Source organism: Heteronotia binoei, chromosome 13, assembly GCF_032191835.1.
Source record: "Heteronotia binoei isolate CCM8104 ecotype False Entrance Well chromosome 13, APGP_CSIRO_Hbin_v1, whole genome shotgun sequence".
Taxonomy (NCBI): domain Eukaryota; kingdom Metazoa; phylum Chordata; class Lepidosauria; order Squamata; family Gekkonidae; genus Heteronotia; species Heteronotia binoei.
In genome coordinates this window covers 50,619,350-50,639,028 of record NC_083235.1, presented here as the reverse complement: position 1 = coordinate 50,639,028, position 19,679 = coordinate 50,619,350, and the positions used below count along the sequence as shown (strand labels likewise).

General features: G+C 40.3%; 1 protein-coding gene across 2 annotated transcripts in view; it reads right to left on the bottom strand.

Moving 5' to 3' along the window:
- ARSG (arylsulfatase G) overlaps positions 1-19,679 on the bottom strand; it is a 139,256-nt gene that overhangs the window by 68,111 nt on the left and 51,466 nt on the right. For both annotated transcript variants that reach the window (XM_060253080.1, XM_060253081.1), the window contains exons 2-6: positions 14,181-14,545; positions 11,086-11,273; positions 7,636-7,683; positions 5,677-5,788; positions 4,307-4,441 (exon numbers count right to left, since the gene is read on the bottom strand). In XM_060253080.1, the coding sequence (XP_060109063.1) occupies positions 4,307-4,441; positions 5,677-5,788; positions 7,636-7,683; positions 11,086-11,273; positions 14,181-14,398 (701 nt within the window). In that variant the 5' untranslated portion in view covers positions 14,399-14,545. The remainder of the gene's footprint in view (positions 1-4,306; positions 4,442-5,676; positions 5,789-7,635; positions 7,684-11,085; positions 11,274-14,180; positions 14,546-19,679) is intronic.

Genomic DNA, 19,679 nt, shown 5'->3' with positions numbered 1-19,679 from the left:
AGTTGAAAACAGACATGGGGCAAATGAACCCAGTGTTCATTTCGAGTCTAATACCACAACAAGATCAAGGAAATTAAAAATTATTAAATTACCAAACTGCTTTCACACAGCAACATGCCTGCTGAACCATTTCCTGGAATAACTTTGCTGACTTAAATAAACAGTTACCTTGATTAATGAGGCTCTGCTATTCAATTAGACCCCTGCAATTAGTTAAACCGCTTTTTCATTAACCCTTGTCTAGTAGTGTGTATCTTGATCTCCAATAAGTACAGATGGTTCTGAGATTATAACAAACAGTAAAATCTGAGATAGCACTTCAGATTTGGGTTTTCAAAAGATCACGAATGCTTAGACAGGTATTAGCAATAGGTGTGAAAATATCTTTATACATACTACCTAGATCAGCTCTGATATAACATTGCAAAAGTAATCTGCCCTTTCCTCCATGTGACAAATCTGCAGATCATAGCAAAATACCAATCACATGGAAGAGTATATCTGCATGATCTCTCTATCATGGATAAACTTTATAACAGCTCAGTAACAACAATATATCCTGTGGTTGCAACAGCACAACAACAACAAAAAATTAAATAAACAATCAAAATATATAGTTATCATAGATAAAACCTTTAACTTCTGTCTAATTATGATATTGTGATTATAATATCTATGATAACTATATATTTTGATTGTTTATTTAATTTGTTGTTGTAGTGCGGTTGTAACCACAGGATATATTGTTGTTACTAAGCTTTAATTACTGTGGTTGGTCGAGCTGATATTAAACTTTATAACATACACATAAAAATGGAACATAACTTTATAACATACACATAAAAACACATAACTTCATTTCTGTAGATTACCAGGGCAACATTAGCATCATAACCTGTTAATTTGATCCTGGTGGCATGAAGATAGTGCCAACAACACTGCCATCAGAATTTCTTACAAAGTGCATACAATTATATAATCATGGGTTAGTGATTATATAACTCAATGTATAATGTTTGGCTAAGCCCTCAAAGAAGCAAAAACATTTTTCCCCATTACTCACCTTTATTTTTTTAAAAAAATCCTAATCTCCCTAATCTGTCCTACTGTAGAATTCATTGTATAGAAAGACATATTTAAAATCTCAACACTGCCTGTCAGAAAACAAAGAAGAGCATTTCCAGGGGAAAACTGCCAAGCAGAGGAAGAGTTAAGCTCCTCTCCCTGTCTGCTAATTCTCCCTTTAAAATACTGCCCCTAGCATTTGCATTAGTATTACAGGGCAATGTGGGTTTGCAAGCCCTCAGTTTCCCTCATAACATCTAGCTTTTTTCTCTGTTCAAAATAATATCTTCCTTATAATACTTCTGTCACCTAAGATGCTTTAATCAATAAGGATATTACATATTGTATCCTGGCAACCTCAACTTTTTAAATGTTGCTGAGCATCTTAAACAATATGTATGGCTCTTTACTAAACATCCTCTGTTGGGAAATGTAGTCAACCAAGGACACTGAAATAAACCTCCCAAATCACAGAAGCACAGCAAATTTTCATAGATTTGGTCCCCTCCCCAACCCAGACTGGCCCCTGGGAATCCTCCTTAGCTGGTCCCTCATGCACTCTGCTCTCTGGCTGCCCTCCTGCTCCCCTCACATCTCTGTACCCACAAGGAAATCAGACTGGAGTCCATGGGCCATCCCCACTCCACCACCTTTGGGCCCCTCCTCACTTCTTCTTATGATGAGCCGCCCTGTACAGTGAGGAGCCCAGTTAATGATGAGAAGTAGCGAGGAGGGAGAAGGAATCACTCAGTATCACAGGACAAGACAAGTGTGGGGGGAAATGGGGGAACTTGAAATGGGAATGCTTGTTTTCAACAGCAGTTCTTGTTTCAAAGCTGGTCCACCTTTCCTGGGTTCAACTGATTAGTGTAACTTTGCAAACATTAGTTTGTCATGTTCATATTCAATCTTTATATTGGACTTCTCATAAAATCACATGTCAAGAGTTGACTGCTAACATATACTACTATATACTTCCAGCTACCATCCAGGGCACACTGCAGAATCCTGAGACTACAATTGCATTTGAAGGTCATGAATTTATATCAGGCATTCCTGCAATTACAGCATATGCCCTGGAAACTGAAGGAAAAGACTGATAAGGACAGCTCTTGAATAAAACCTTTTCAGTTTGTCTCTAAGAATTTATAAGCCACCCTGGAAGATGATCTTTTCCTCTCACAGGTCTTGAGTGGAATGCCCATATTTTTAAAAAAACAGATTGGTGACTCATGTGGTGGACGAAGCTATTTACCGGCAAAAGTGGACCCACCAAAAAGAGATACAAACTCAAGAACTACCCCTTCCAACAAACCTCAGTGACATCTCTGTCCCCATAACTGCTTTGCAACACAATTACAGGACAGAACAGCATGAGTCATACAATCAAGGATTCCTTCACCAGCACATTTTCTGAAGTAATACATGTCATTACCTGCCAACAATGTCCTTTGCCACTGAACAGAGACCTAGAAGGTCAATTTCAGTGCAAGAGAATAAATGGGCACAAATCAAACATTAAAAAAATTAACTCAGAAACCAGTGAAGGAACATTTCACCATTCCAGGGCACTGTGTAAAACTGTTAAAGTCTTTATACTTTAACAAATATATTTCAGTCTGTAAGGAGAAGTTGCTAAGTTTGCATTGATCAGCAAACATGACATTTGGACTCAATAAAACTGAGCGTATCTAACTCACAGCAGACAGTAATTATCTCTCCTTCAATCTTTATTTATGCCATTAATCTTGTTATGCCAATTCATCTCTAGTGGGAACTACTCAGGAGTGAATCTGCTCACTGGTTCTTGTATTCATTTGACTGGATCTTTAGTTGTGAATAGTAACATGATACAACTACTGCTGTCTCTTGTATTGCTGGACTTTTGACCTTCACATTGTTAATAATAATGTTTTCTATTTGTGCTCAGTTTGCACGCATGTATACCCTAGGCATGCTCAAATATCCGCAAGTGGAATTTGCTGTCACAGAATATGTGAATTAAAAACTAATGTGAATTAAAAACAATAATCCAAAGAGACCACAGGTTGTTAACAGTTAATTGGAAGAGAAAGCTCCCACAAAAATGAAGACAACTGCATCCCGCAAGCTGCAAGTATAGTTTGTGATATTATAACAATGGTTACACTTTGAGCAGGATTGGGCTTGTAAACTTGTAAAATAGTAAAACTATATGTAGCCTACTTGCTACATACAGTAGCCTAAGAGACTCAGCCAATCTTCTGCTTTGGTAGCTGCTGAGCCTGCAAAAATATGGGATGGAGTAGTTAAGCACCTGACATGTCATGATATCTGGAAGGTGGGACTTAATTTGGCTTTGGGGGGGTGCTCAAAAGTTGCACAGGCCTGGGTCAGGAGGAATGACGAAATTAAAATGCAGAACACTCTTATCTTAGCTGTGTCAGAGCAGAGCAGGCAAATGTGAGAAAGGTTGATAAATGGGTGGATATAGAGCTAAAAGGTGAAGGAATGAAAGGAACACGATAAAGGAAGTGAAGATAAGCCCCAAGGCTTGAGAAGTTTTTGCAGTAAGAAGGCTTAACATATATGGAGGGAGATTTTTGTGTGTGAATTAAGGAGGTATTATACATATGGAACCCAAAATGACACCTTTTAAATACAAGCAGGAGACCTACACGGATTGAAGGAGTCATCTCATTTCCCTCTGAATCCCCCTCCCCACACTATTTCCTCTTTTTCTTCTCTCTTGCAGTCCCCACAGCACCTCCCCCTTTCTCTTCTTCCTTCTCGGCTACTGACCCACCAATGAACCTTCCCTTATCTGTCCACCTCACTCTTCAGTTTTTCCTTATTCCTTTCCCCAGGTAGCATCTTCCCTTTTCCCCCTTGCACCAACTTAAAAATTCTTTTTTAAATTTGCCCCTTCAACTTCTCCTCCTTCTCTCTTTTCCCTATTTCATTCCCTTCTTTCCATCTTTCACTTTTTCCATTTCCCCTTAGACTGACAGAAACCAAGGTTTTCAAAACCTCACAAACCTAGCAACTCCTAAAATGGTTTCCCAAGAACTGGATGGGCATTCATTTCTTTAAACTACATATATTGCTTCAGTCACTGAAACAACTAAGCCAGATGTCCATATGTTTTACGTCAGCATAAAACCTGGATGCCATCGGACACATTGTTAAATGACACTACTGCCTTTCCCGCTGAGAGTCAGAATGCTTTGTTAACACTCATTGATGTCAGAGGTGTCCTCACCTTGCATAGTTAATAAACCGAACTGCTTTATCTGCATACTTTGTAGCCATGTTTGTTAGGTTCACAGGCTGTTGGACGATGGTGAGGTTTTCAAAAAGTGGAAGTGCCACTTTAGAATAACATTCGCTTGGGTGGCTGTTGGATAAAAATATCAAACATGTTTCAAAAAAAGTTATGAATCTGAAGATGGAGACAAAATCAGAGTTTTACTTCAAATAGAATTTTAGGGGAGGGGCTATAGCTTACAGGTAGAGCATCCATTTTGTAAGCAGAAGGTCCCAGTTTCAATCTGCAGCACCTCCAGTTAAGAGATGATGTGAAAGGCCTCAGACCCTAGCGAGCCACTACCTGTCAGAGTACACAGTACTGACACTGATAAACCAGTGGTCTGACTCAGGAAGCGCTTTGTGCATGTCAAAATTCTGTTACATTTTTAAAATTACTATTATGATTGCTATGTATAAGGAACAGATATTTATATAAGAGATCATAAAATAATTCACAGAATGGAAAGGGTGAATAAAGGACAACAGCTCTCTCTCTCTGATGGTTCAGGATAGAGAAAACAAAATATATATTTTACATAACACCTAACCCACTCATGGAATTCATGACCATGTAACCTCCAGCTGACATAACTTTATAAAAGGGACTGGACAAATCAAGAAAGGTAGGTCTGCCTTTTGTTTGCCTCTGACTACCTAATATCAAAAAGGATAGCTATCTCCCTTATGCTTGATTATTAATTTCCACGGGGATTCAGCCAAACAGTATAAAGCAAGGAAAAGAAGCACACACACCCTCCCATGGTGGTTGCTATTTAGGAAAAAAAATTCTTGAGAATTCCAGACATGGAACTTGCAGTGTCTTCCCTTGTCTGACCCTCACAAATATAACCTCTTGTGTTCCTTAGAATATACACAGTGCTCCAAACTGGAAGCAAGTGAACAGTGCAATCCCATGAACATCCTTCTAAGTCCACTGAAGTCTACTTAGGTGGCATAGTAGTTGAAAGGCTAAGATCTGGGAAACCCAAATTCAAATTTCTCTACAGTGCCATGAAGTTTACTGGGTGACCTTAGGCAAGTAACTCACCCACAGGATAACAGGATTCCTGTGAGAACAAAATGGGGGAGAATTATGTATGCTGTCCTAACCTCTTTGGAGGAAGAGTGGGATAGAATATGCGCTAGACAGTTACTTAGTTAGTTAGTAGAAATAAGGTCACCCAGCTCATGCTGCTCACAATCTATTGCATTAAACTGACTACAATGATAGAAAGAGAAGGATGCAAATAACAAATAGACAAAGATCTCACTGAACAACACTGATGAAAAGGACACCATTGCTCCTCACTAGGGAAGCCATACCTGGTGGTGGTGGAGTGCTGGGGGCAAGCTGGGCAGGGAGGCAAGTTATAGCCTGGTGTATCAGTGCACCCCATATCATGGCTGTAGGGTATCCCAAAGTAGTAATCAAAACCTAGGATTAAAACCACAGTATTGGGATATTTAAAGCCATCTGCTGTTATCGGAAAACATGTTCAGCTGTCATAAACACTTTTGCTGCAGAATCAATTTGTAAAAACAATACCATTTCATGAAGTGTTACTAATAAGTGAAACAGCTATGTTTGTGAGCAAACTGTTGAATTCCTGAGCTCTAGCTAAGCTTAAAGAGCCTCTGAGAGGGAGCCAATTATAGATTTGTATTTATTTTACTAACAATGCAATCCAATGCAGAATTACTCCAGTCTATGACCACTGCTTTCAGTAAGTTTACATAGGATTGTACAGTAAGTCCCTTGTCAGTGGTAGAAGCACAAGTACTTCACATAATTGTTTATATCTTCTGGTACAGTTCAGTACCATTCTTTGTAGAAGAACCCAAAACTAGGATTTCTAAACACCTTTACTAGATGTAGAAGATGGCACTGAATGATATAAGCCCACAAAACACTTCTGACATCAGCAGGGGGCAGAAACAGGAATACTGAATTAACTCGAGACTCTCACAATCCTTGTATCTGGCTAACATGTGGGCCTGTGTTATTCTTGTTATTGCAAGCATAATTTGCTAGAACAAGCGCATAAATGGAAATTGTAGCAAGGGATGTGGTCCATAAAGGGTTTTTTAAAATCCTTATTGGTAAAAAAATCCAGTAACTGTGTGATCATCTTTAGTGCTATTATTATTACTAAATGCTCTAAAAGTTTCATGTGTCAATTAGATTTTGTATCTCATTCATAATCAAAACAACCTAGCAATGTATGCCATTACTACTACCATATTACCGATCCAAAGTTAAGAAAATGGACCTAACCAAAGTCACTCAATGAATGAATGGATTTTTTAATGAATAGATTTTTTTAAATGAATGAATGGATTCTGAGTGTAAAGCCTGCTTTCCCAAGCTCAAACTAAAACTGGATCTTCTTTTATGTTTACACAATTCATCATCGTGCTAGAATCATCACAGCACATTACATGAAACTCTAAAAGAAAATAAACTGGTCATGATTACAAACCCTAGGTCAGCTGCAGATAACATCAATGTTTATGTGTCCTTTAGTTAATGAAAGAGAGAGGATTCTCTCAGGGGGTGCTTCCATTAAGCCTTGGCTAAAAATGTAAAGGTAGTCCCCTGTGCAAATACCAAGTCATTACCAACCCATGGGGTGATGTTGCATCATGTTTTCTTGGCAGATGTTTTATGAGGTAGTTTGCCATTGCCTTCCCCAGTCATCTACACTTCCCCCCCAGCAAATTGGGCACTCATTTTACCGACCTCAGAAGGATGGAAGGCTGAGCCAACCTTGAGCCAGCTACCTGAACCTAGCTTCTGCCAGGACTGAACTCAGGTTGTGAACAGAGCTTGGACTGCAGTACTGCAGCTTACCACTCTGCATTTGATATGTTTTATTTATTGTTATTGCAATAAATATGTTTTATTTATTGTTGCTGCAATGTTTTAATGTTGTAAGCTGCCCTGAGCCCGCTTTGCAGGATAGGGCAGGGTATAAATCGCAAATTAAATTAAAAGCTGCCCGTGGAACCAGTCTCACAGAGTGGGACTTTTTTACTTCCTCCTCTCATTGAAGCCACCCCTCTCCCATTTTGGTCCTTGGGCTCATCAAACCTCTAAGAACAGCATGGTAAGAAATTTTGCTCTGTCTTCCTGTCATTATCATCTTTATGGGCAGGGAACTGTTTGATATGGAGGAACATTCAGTTGTGTGCACCACACTTGCAGTCTGAATGGTGCAGCCCAGATGTGAGGTTTATGTCTGCCTCAGCTCTTTACATTCCAAGAGAAAAAAATTTTCTTACCACGAAAATTGGGATGATGGAGACCATTGTGTCCTAAGTGCCATTTGCCTGCAAGGAAGCCATTAGGAACAATTGTTAGTAGAACAGCTCTCTAATATACAATTCATATATTCCAGGGGTGGCCAAACGTGCTTAACGTAAGAGTCACATCGAATAAACTTCAGATGTTTGCGAGCCACAAGACATGAATGTCAGAAGTTTGAGAACTGGAAGGAAGGCAAATAGATGAGGGAGGTAGAGGTAGAAATAAAGTAACTTTAACTATAAATGAATTATCCAAGCTGCCAGCTGGCTTGGAGAAGTAATTTAAAGAGAGAAATGCCTTCTCCAAGCCTGATGGGCAGGCAGTGGGGGCATCGAGAGCCACACAATATGTGTGAAATAGCCCAATATGGCTCCCAAGCCTCAGTTTGGCCACCCCTGATATATACCAATGAATAAACAGAAAATACATAATGTTTCCTAGCTCAACTAGCATGCAAATGTTGGGAGGTGATCTTGCTCATCACACTTTTAAGCCTTTAACCATGTGTGTGAAAAGTGCCCTCACGTTGCAGCTGACTTATGGCAATCCCAGCAAGTGCCTTTCAAGGCAAGGGAGGTTCAGATGTGGTTTGCCATTGCCTTCCTCTGCAAAGCCTTCCTTGGTGGTCTTCCTTCCAAGTACTGACCCTGCTAAACTTCCAAGATCTAACAAAGGTGGGCTGTACTATGCTGCCTTCCCTCCGAACTAGTAACATACAAAACAGTCCATACACAACAAACTCAGATGGCTTTGAAAGCAAAGCAGGAGAAGTTTTTGCATGTAAATAAAAAAATTGGTATAGGGCCTAGATCCACAATTATGCCTCCCTTTCATTTCAGTGTGAATGCCTATGCATATTTCTCTACCAGCACTAATATGTAATAGGACATACCGCATTAGTTTCCTAGAAGCTACCACAGAGTATCACATGCTTGCAATATGGGTGCCTGAAATTGGCAGCCTACTAAAAATGTACCAGAAACAATGCTGCTTTTATGGATACTACTGATGACTTAGCACCCCCTGTCACAAAAAAGAATCCATGAAGAGGGGAATACCTTTTGTCCCAGATCCTGCTATATTGAGTACCAAGAAACCAACTGTGCTGATCATTCATTTGCCCTTCATTATAAGGGGGCAAAGGGAGATTTTTTAATAGTATCAGGGGAAGAGAAGCAACTCTGAGATAACACTTGATATATATCATATTTAGAGCCATCTTAATTTTTGTGTGTGAAATGCTTAAAAAAATAAGACCAGTACAAAAATCATATACTGATTTTGCACTAGGGCTTGTTCTGGGTGGAGAGCCCTTTTGCCATTTTCACACAAGCTGCCACGGAGCTGCGAGTTGGCGTGCCGCTCTCCCGCAGCAAGCAGAAACCGCTTGTAAGAGGGTTTCTGCAGCTCTGCATTAGCTTGTGTGAAAATGGAGAGAAGCGCTGGGAGCAAAAGAGCTCTCCACCCAGAATGAGCCTAGTGCAAAACTGGTCATATTGTCAGGCCCTAATCAAATTTAATTTTTACCACATACAGAAACATTTAGTCAGAAGAAATACTAAATCTTGCAGTGAATGAAAAAGAATATTTATAAAAGCATGAAATATGATGATATTTGGGCCGAATATTTAGAGTTCTATGAAACTGGATACAACATTTATACTGAAAATGTGGGGGAGAGCAGGAGAAGCTCTTCTGAAATATTTTTATATTGAAATGAGTAAATGATTTTAAAGACAAGTAAAACATATTTTCAAGGATATGGATTGTGACTGATCTTGTTGACAACTGATATTCTGCAATGTATATGATAACAACACGCAGTTGAAGAGTTCAGTGTTTCCTGTGCCCTTGAAAACAACCCAGAAACTTCAATGAGTAACTTCAGTTTTTGGAGAAAAGATGACATATGTGTGTAAAATAAATAAGACTGCTAAAAACCATCCTTGGAGACTTCCTGTCCTGGAAGCTGTACTTTCAAAATCATAATGCATTTTTCTGGTTTAAAAAACCATGGTGGTGTTTGCTGCAAAGACGCAAGATTTGATCCAGAGCTCCAGTGGGCGTTTTCGCACTCACCTTAATCAGCAGCGACGCCCCTCTTCACCGCGCAGGATCTGCGCGGATTTCGCACTAATTGCCGTGGAGCACCCGGAAGAGCTGGAAAGTCCCGGCGCTTTTGCGGCGCAAACGGAAACTGGTTTTTGGCGGTTTCCGTTTGTGCCGCAAAAGCGCCAGGACTTTCCGGCTCTTCCGGGTGCTCCGCGGCAATTAGTGCGAAATCCGCGCAGATCCTGCGCAGTGAAGAGGGGGTCGCTGCTAATTAAGGTGAGTGCGAAAACGCCCAGTGAGAAATGCAGATCCTTCCCTTGTTCCCCTCCATGCAGCAGTTCCTCCTGATTTTGGGAAAACTGATTCCAAGGGCCCCTCATGAACTAAGAGTCCTGCAAGTCAAGGACTGTGTCAAGGGTGGAGAGGAAGGCAAAATCACCCTTCTGCTTCTTCTGTCATTACATCTGTGTTGATAGGAGTATGGGAAGGTTTCATCCCCTTCCCCTTCCTCATCATACCTGCCCTATCCACTTGGCCATTTGTTTTGTGACCTCAAGAATCAGTTCCCACAGGTCAGAAAGGACTGCTGGTGAAAGAAGAACAAGGGAAAGATCTGTGATTCTTTCATTCATGGGCCACTGGATCCACCCATATTCTAAACTAGCCTCATTAAATGGGGTAGAACCTACCCTGCGCTACCTTCCACTGAACAAAGTCTGGTTTCCTTCGGCCTTTAGTGGCTCTTCTGTTGGAGAAAGAGTAACAAGTTGGAGAAAGGCTCTCTGGAGGATGGCTGGATGCACACCATTATTTCCAGACTCTGAAGAGATTCTGACTCCTTCCATAAATTTAAGTGACCTACTGCTAATATTCCTTGATGAAGTGCTATAAAGTACTTGTAATGTAAACTGCAGTAGGTTGATAAATTCAGGTGGATAGTCGAGTTGGTCTGAAGCAACAGAACAAGTTTGAGTCCAATGGCACCTTTAAGACCAACAGAATTTTATTCAAGGTATAAACTTTTGTGTGCACACACACTTCTTCAGATACATATAAGTGATGGTGGGGGTCAGTTGCCAGGAAGGGCAAAATGGAGTCAAGAGACATAAATAAGTGGTAACTATAGCTAAGATTAAAGCAGTTGGTAAAACATGTGAATACCAGCAAATTAGCATGCAGATAAAAAAGAGTTAACAAAGATGTGAGAACTGTGACTTAACATGTGATTTAAGAAACCAGTATCTCTGTTAAACCCTGGGGGTTCAATTGTTCTAAATGTTGTAATAACTTGTAATTCATCAATCTCTAATCTGTTTCTGAAGTTCCTTTGCAATAAAACAGCTACTTTGACGTCCTCCAGCAGGTTGAATTACCTATCACAGAAGTAAGGTAGCCAGCTTCCTTCAGAACTTCAGCTAATGTTGTCTCATTCAATGGGAGGCCACCCACGGATGTCACAGCAAAATTATGGGTCACTCCATTGCGCAGGCCAAGACGTCCTGTAAGCAGAGAGGCACGAGATGGGGAACAGGTGGATGCAGCAGAGTGGAAATCTACAAATCTAGAAGCAGCATAAAAAAAAAGGTTTCATTTGTTATTTACATCACATTCTCACCTTTTTTATGCAAGCAACCTTAAACCAGTTCTGCACAATAGCTGTAGCTTTAATGAATCTTAATCTCTTCTCTTTACCTCCTACTTATAAAACCATTGGGTTTTTTTAAAATTAATGTTGGTCCTTTTATGTGGTAACTGCAGAGCTGTCTTTGTTATGTTCTTCTTCTTAAGCCCTATGTTATATCAACTTTGTTCTGCAGAAGGGTCAGGTCATTATCACCACTGCCATCCCTCTGGCAATGGACTTCCAGTGTAGGAAAAGTGTAGCCTTCCAGAACTGTTGACAGTGTCAGGGGTCTGAGATATCCACAGAGCAGTCAAAACACAGAGCCTTGCTCTTCTTGGTGCATAAGGGCCTAACTGCACATTAGTTTTCTTCAGATACCTCCCTTGGTTGGATCAAGGACACGCTCCAGAAATCCCTAACTTCCAAGGTGTGTGGGGATTCAATTCAGAGTGAGAGTGCCATGTGTGGGGAGAGGACTCCCCCCCCCATGACATTTTCTTGACCTGAAACACTATTTGTTTCATTAGTTCCTTCTAACTTTGAGAAAACTGATTCCCAGGGATGCAGGTCCCTCATGAACTAAGAGTCCTACAAGTCAAGGGTGGAGGGGAAAGGCAAAATCACCCTCCTACCTCTTCTGTTGTTACTTCTATAGCCGATATATGGCTATATATCAGCTTCCCCAATTGGGAGAGGATACCTTAAACATTATCAAATGCATTATGGTATATTATAACATCAGGAACCACAGAAGAGCAGTTTAGTTTTCCCAGACATTATACAGCAGACTTAAAGGTAATCTACCTCAGCAAAAAAAAAAAAAAAAAGTTTCAAAGAGAGTTGTCAGCAGGAAGCCAATATCTTTTGCAGATGCTGTTCACCTTATTTTGCCACTTCATCACTAGCTGGGAGTGGTCCAGACCTACTCTGATCTGATTCTTCCACTTTGGACCCAAAACTGTTTTCATCTTTGCTTTGCCTTTGGAAAATGGTGGTGTCTTGGATTTCTGAGTCCTCTAATCTCCCTTTGTTAGGAACACCTTCCCTTATCCACACACAGAGAGACTAATAATTTTTTTTAACAAGTTGCACTATTTGGAGAGACTTTGTGTTATTTGATGTATTTGAATTAATGGAATATGTTATCTATACAAATGAGAAGTGTATTAAAGTATGTGGGATTTTATTTTATTTTTTGCACCAATGTGTATCTGTCTCTTTGTCAAATCAGTGTTAACAAGTCACACAGCTGAGGACGTAGGCTTGGGCTCACCAAAGTTTAAGCCACATTAATGTCTTGAAGGAGCCATCACACTCTTTGCAGTTTGGGCTGCAACAGACTAATATGGCTACTCTTCTCTAGATTTTGCTTAGTCAACTAAAGCTGATGAAGTGTCATTGCTAGAACTATGAGCATGGAACCCCCTGGTTCAAATTCTGCCTTGGCCACAAACTCACCTTGTGACCTTAGGCAGGCTGTTCCTTGCCTCTGCATCCTGCGTACACTAAAGGGAAAATAATAATGATCTACTATTACAAAGTTATTGTAAAGATGACTGAAGCAATGTATGCAAACTATAATGCAAGCAAGCAACACAGCTTCATTATCTGAATTTAAACTTTTCTATTTCTAGTGTGCTGTTTAACTAGGGGCTTTATACACTGGTCAAACATAATTCATGGGTCCTTACTGTAGCTGAGAAATAACTGGTTAGCCAAAGTACTTTTGATCCACTGTTTGTGTATGTGCCATGGTGAAAAGATGACACCTGATAAAAATGCACACAGTAAGTAACTCAAGTCCCCATCATGGCTACAATCTCAGCTCCTGTCTGGGCAGGTTTTACAAGTCAGTACTGACTTCTTTTGAGGAGCTATAAACTCTTCGAGATATTACAGGCTTTCACCATCCTCAAAACACAACCATTAACTAACAGGGAGGATGTCTATATTTTAAACAAAACTTTTTTTAGTTCTTGCAGTTAAAGGGGAAAGCTTGAAAATGTGACTAAGAAACACAAAAAGTAAGCCTCTCAGATTCTTAACAACAAAATGCCATCTGTGACTAATAAACCCTGCATGCTTTATTAAATAGGTAAGTTGCATTTTATTAAATAGCTTGCATCACTGCTATTTTGGAAAAAATGCTGATAATATAACTTTGGAAATAATCATCAGTACAGAAGAGGACTGAACAAATATTTATAGGATAAATTGGCTAACTTCATAAAAATTAACAAAAATGTCACAGCAGAAAATAAGAGTGTTTTTTGTTAATTGCTTCACTTGAGCTTTAAGAAGAAATTCTTGTTTTACAAACCATTTTTCTGGAGTCAGTTATAAAAGTGTTTGTTCTAATTAAGCAAAAAAAAAAATGGTACTCTCAGGAGTCTTAGAAGAGCCATAAAGAAAAGGATAGATTTTTCTTTATGGCTCTTCTAAGACTCTTGAGAGTACCATTTTGTTATCACACATTTTTATCCTCAAAGCACCCATGTAATGTAGTTTAGGGCGAGTGACAGTGACTTGTGACAGCGAGCATTATGGTTGAATGGGAATTTGAACTCACATTTCCCAGATCTTAGTCTGAAATACTAACTTAGATTCAGTATTTTATTTCATTACATGATCAGCTCACAAAAACCCTAACTACTACACCACACTGCCAGTATGATACCAATCTATTAATGGATGTTCATATAGATGGCATTGTTATGCTCTTCTAATTTAATTATGCATCAGTGCCGTGAGGGTGGAAGATGCTATTTATGTCATTTCACAATTCCACTTTCCAAATCAATGGGAATTAGGAAGACAGATACTAGGTGTCAGGTTGAAGCTTACCTCATTCCTTCCATTGCCATCTTGTCCAAGTTAGCAGTGTCTTTTTGCTTGCCCCAGTTGATGCCAAGGTCTCCCCATCCCATGTCATCTGCTAAAATTATTATGAAATTTGGTTTTTGGGAGCGGGATTCTTTCCCACCCAAAGAGATGCCTGGATGGTGACAGGAGAAGAGTCCAACAAAGCAGGTGACCAACACTTTAACGAAGAGAATCTCCATGGCATCAAGAATGCTCTTCTAGATGACATGGCATAAATGTTGAAAGTTAGCTTCAAAATATCCTCTTAATCATGGTCAAATGCCCATGGTCTTGGCTTCTTCAGAAGCAGCATAAAACTTCAGATTTCTTGGAGTGTCTTCACATTTCTGCAGAAAGGAAATCAGAAACAGATATGGGGAAAATCAAGAGATGGTGGCAACAAGACAGTGTCATCTAGTAGGGTGTCTTGTGGGGTTTTGTGACACAGCACCTTGAAGACAGGAGTCTCGTGACACCTTTTTAGCATCTGAAGAACTGAGTTCCAGTCCTCAAAAGTTTATTCTGGAATGCCAATTCCACTGCACTTTGCAGGTGTTCATTCCGAACATAAACCTTGCAAGAATAAGAATTATGTGATTCCCTCCACTGAGTTTTGCTGCATTTATCTATTAATGCTGTTCCTCAAAACTATGACAATAATGTCTCGTATTCTTGATGTAATCGTTTTCATCTTCATGATTCCAAAAGCAACAAGAAATCAGAATTGGAGTTACAGAGGTTGTATTTTATTTTAACAGACACTGGAATGGCAGATTTTCAAATACAATAATGACTGTCTTCCATGTGTACTTTCATGATGAAATTTAACTCAAGGCAAACACAAGAATAAAAAAAGAAACCCAACACAGAATCAAGACATCACCTGATATGAGTCATAGAAGATCTAACTTCTGAAACTGTTAAAAGTCATGCCTGAACTCTCCTCTATGCTCATCAGAACTGATGTTGATTAGACAGGCAATTTCGTCTGCTTCTGCAGCACGACTAAAGACAGGACATGCACAGAATAGGGCAGACAGGAGTTTTCAGTCTCTGTGCAAATAGCCTACGGACAAGCAAACTCAGTAAACAAAGATTTAAAATTATTTTCAATAATTTACAAAGGCTAGCAACAGCAATTTCAGTTTAGGTACACATGTTTTAATTCATAGTGAACAGCACATTCACTAGGAACCAAGATAACCATAAACATCCAATTTGCACAGCGCATATTAATAACTCAGAGAGAACTGAAGGGCTGTGGCTCAGTGGTGGAACATCTGCTTGGCATGCAGAAGGTCACAGGTTCAATCTCTGATATCTCCAGATAAAGGATCAGGCAGTAGTGATGTGAAAGACTTCTGCATGAAACCTTGGAGTGCTGCTGCCCATCTGAGCAGACAATACTAACTGGTGGACCAAGGGTCTGATTCAGTAGTATAAGGCAGTTTCATGTGTTTAACGTAACTATTTTGACACTCAGTTCCAAGCAAACTGACAGATAGGTAGGAAAATTGTATAACGGTGTCAAATGGCTACTTGTACAAGAGACTGTCAAGTAATGGACCCAAATCTACTTAGGCCACATTCAGATAATACAATACATTATCATTTATAAGCCATGGTTTGTTTGAAGTTCAGTAAACTGTGATATCTGGATGTAGTTAACCCAACAGAATTTTGTATTTGCAGCAAAGCAGGATTTCACATTAGGATTTGCAGCTGTATTGTTATCCACAGTCTGTACTCGTCTCTATTGTTGTGATGTGTGTGATGTCTGAATTTACCAACCTGCCATTCATTGAACAAGTGACCTGTCTATATACAGAGACAGAATTATAGAAAAGATCCTCCCTGGAGGGAAGCAGAAAGAGACAAGAAGATGACACTGTGTGTGTGTGTGTACAAACAAACCAGGATGTTTGAATGCAGCTCTAGTGAAGTAATAGGTATTTTGTGAAGAGTGTCAGGTGTTGGGTGATGCAAGGAATGCCTCCCTCCCTCAAAAATTTGTGTTTACTTCAGGAACCTATTGCATGAAGTGATCTGCATCTTTCATAAGTCCCTGTTACTTATATGGACTAACAGGAACAATATAAGCCAAATACTACCTCACAGGTCTGAAAACCACCTCTTCCCCCCAGGAAGAAATATCCAGTTCAGCTTTTGACAGAGAATTGTGCCTGCTTATCTCATGCCATCCTGCACTAAGGTTTGCCTGTCTTAACAAGAGTGAACTTATTTCTTTCAACTGGATCTTGTTTGGAATCAGCTTCTCTTTGTTATATTCACCACCACCCTTCTGTTGCGTATATAAATTGATCCGATGGATTCACACTCCTCTGACTTTCAAATACTTATGCTGGAATATATTTGGCTAATCTTTAAAGTGCCACCCAAATCCTGTTTTATACTTGACAATGGTATTCCCCAGGCCATATGGGATTTTATTTTGAGACTAACAGAACAATCATTTTTATAACACACACAAAGAGAGAGAAACACATCACGCAGGCAGTGCCTTCACATGCTGCATTTTTGCTAAGTGTTTAACAATCTGATCTGCCAAGAACTGGACGAAACTGACAACTTCCAGGGTTGGAGGCTATTTATTCGCAACCATCAGCACTGGCCTAATCTGCAAGGACAATAAGACTGCCCTGGGACACTTGAAAGAAGAAAGAACCGGATTGAATATCAAAGACCCAAAAATAAGCAGTTGGAGGTAGATGGAACTGGCAGGCTGAGTCCAGCTAAGACCAGTATTATGACAGATGTTTCCAGTTGTGTATCAATGACCTTCGGGAAAGAATGTGCAGCTGAAGATACAAAATTGGTGGGTCAGTCAACACAACAAAGGGGGAGGGGAGTGACCTAGATAAGCAAGGGGCATGAGTAAATACTTGGATAAAGAAAACCAATCAGAGCTCTGAGATAGCAAGAAGAGAATCCAAGGAACACCCTCTGCAAGCCAAGAATCCAGCCTGTTCTCAAATTAAGTTCACTCTGAATGAATGGGTATGTGTACACTTAGGATAAATATCTGCAATTAACTAATTAAAGGAACCTGAGGCATCTCAACATTGGGATTTCCTCCTGGTTTTATGTTTTATTAACACAATGAAAGTGGAGAAGCAAACTCATACAATGCAGTGAGTAGAGCCATCACCCTCCCTCCTTTCCCAACTATCTCCACAATTTACTCCTTTCTTTCTTTGCCAGAAAATGCAGTAAGAAAAGGAGACAGGGGCACAGAGAGGAAAACAAGATGTGAAGGAGCCTTGCAAGCACCTTCCCTTCTGCTGCTTGAATATTTGCTTGCTACCAGGTTGGGAATATGTATTGCCAAGGGGAAGCAGCTGTGTGAGTCTGTTATAGAAAACTAAAACAAAAGTCCATTGGGAAGATGTACAGAACCCAGAGCTCTTGCTAGATGATATTGCTATTCTGTATGATCCACCCTCACTATTCCAGAAAAAAGAATAACATGTGGGATAGGAAAAGCAGAAGTGAAAGCTGCTGTGGTGGAGGATTTCTGGCATATCACTTTGAATGTGGGCTCCCCCAGCCCTTCCACAGAAAGGCTTTGCTGCAAAATCAGTTGCCAAGCGGGGTCTTCTTCCCCAATGTTTATCCTCCTGGGGCACAGAGCACCTTCAGGGGCACATTCTCACCAGGAAAAGGACCCAGGGGACAGGGTTATCCAAAATTCCCCTCCCTGGACTTGTGAATGCTATTCAGAGAAGTTTAAAGACCTGGAGGATCCATTTGCAGATTTCCAACTTTTTGCTCAATTTGGCCTTAAGGCTGATATACATCCAGCCTTAGGCGTTTTGTGCTGCACCCACACGTTTTCCAAGCAGGCACCAGCCATCCTTCAGCACTTAATAAACAACCCCCAGTGCAGGAGGAAAAATTTGATCTCAGACAGTGGCACACTGGAATGTCTCTGGATTTGACCCCTGAACTGCTAGTAATCTGGCATAGGACTTTTCAGGAAAAAAATGGGAGGGGCAAACATTTGGGAGGGCAGTTGGGCAGCAGCAGCAGCTACACTCTCATGCTAAGTGTTGGGATATTTTACTCTGAGCTTATGAACTGCTGGGCTAGTGTACTGACTCACAGGATTGAATTAGAGGACAATAAGAGTGCAGTCAAGTGCAATCAGGATGGGCCCCAGGACAGCATCTCACACATTTTGAGAAGTGAAAATCAAGTTCAGTGCAGTGTCATAGACCGCACAGGCAACAGTGATGCTCTTGCTGAATTGTGCACTTGAAGAACCATCCTAAGCAGCCTTAGACCAGGTGAAGTCAATGGGTATATCTCTGCTTAGGATGGCACCATTAACCCAGGCCCAGAGTACATTTGATATTTCTCTCTGATTGCCATCAAATCCAAAGGAAGCAATGAAAGTTCAGAAGCAGTGACGGAGGTCATCAGCTGGTCTAGAACACTGGATTACCAGATTATTGATAGGTTCCAACCACCAGAAGCACGTGTCACGAATTCTACATCAATATCACTACTTAGCAATAGAACAAAGCAACAGACAAGTGCCTACTGGGATCCATCACTCAGCATTTAGTTCAATCCTTCAAGCCGAAAATGGCCTAGGACCAGCATATCCCAAGGATCACCTTCTCCCATTAAAAACCTATCTAGACAATGAAGTCATTACAGAGAGACTCTTACCTCTGGATGACCACTAAAAGAGAGGGCTGTTTCAATAGTGGCAACTGCGAAATGTACTGCTGACAGAGGTCTGTTTTGCCCTCTCTTGCCTTTGCTTCTTGGGCTGGTGAAAACGATTCCCTTCTGGCAGGCTTTCTGATAGTTTAATGTATTGCTGCAATTATCACTGGCTTCTAAATATTACTCAAGAATAATTGATTTTTAAATGCTGTTAGATCACCGCTGAGTATTGTTGTTCTTATCTGTTGGTTTTATTCACTTTTTGCTTAGTTTTTAATCTCTGTTTTGGGCTGCACTGGGATTTCTATTTAGGAAGGAAGACTGGCCAGAACTGTTTTAAATATCTAGAAATGGCTGTTTGTTTCCTTTATACAAAAATTGCAGTGGCTTCATAATTATTAATAATGAAGAGACATTGCAGAAAACCTAAACACGCACACATATATGCATGTATCTGTATTTTCTCCCACAGCTGACTTAATGGCAACCCCATAGGGAAGAGACCTTCTGAGGTGGTTTGCCATTGTTTGCCTCCACATCCAACCATAGTATTCCTGGAGGTCTCCCATCCAAATACTAGCCAGGCTCCCCCCATCCCCAGCTTCTGAGATCTGATGAGATCAGGCTAACCTGGGCTATCCAGGTCAGGGGTGAGTGTGTGTCTGCTTGGTACAAGTGGATTGAGATCCTGTTATTTTCAGTTACTGACATTGGAGAGACAAGCAGGCATCTGAAGAACAGACTTCAGCTTACAAAAGCAGCATTTCTATGTTGAGTTCTTCTTCC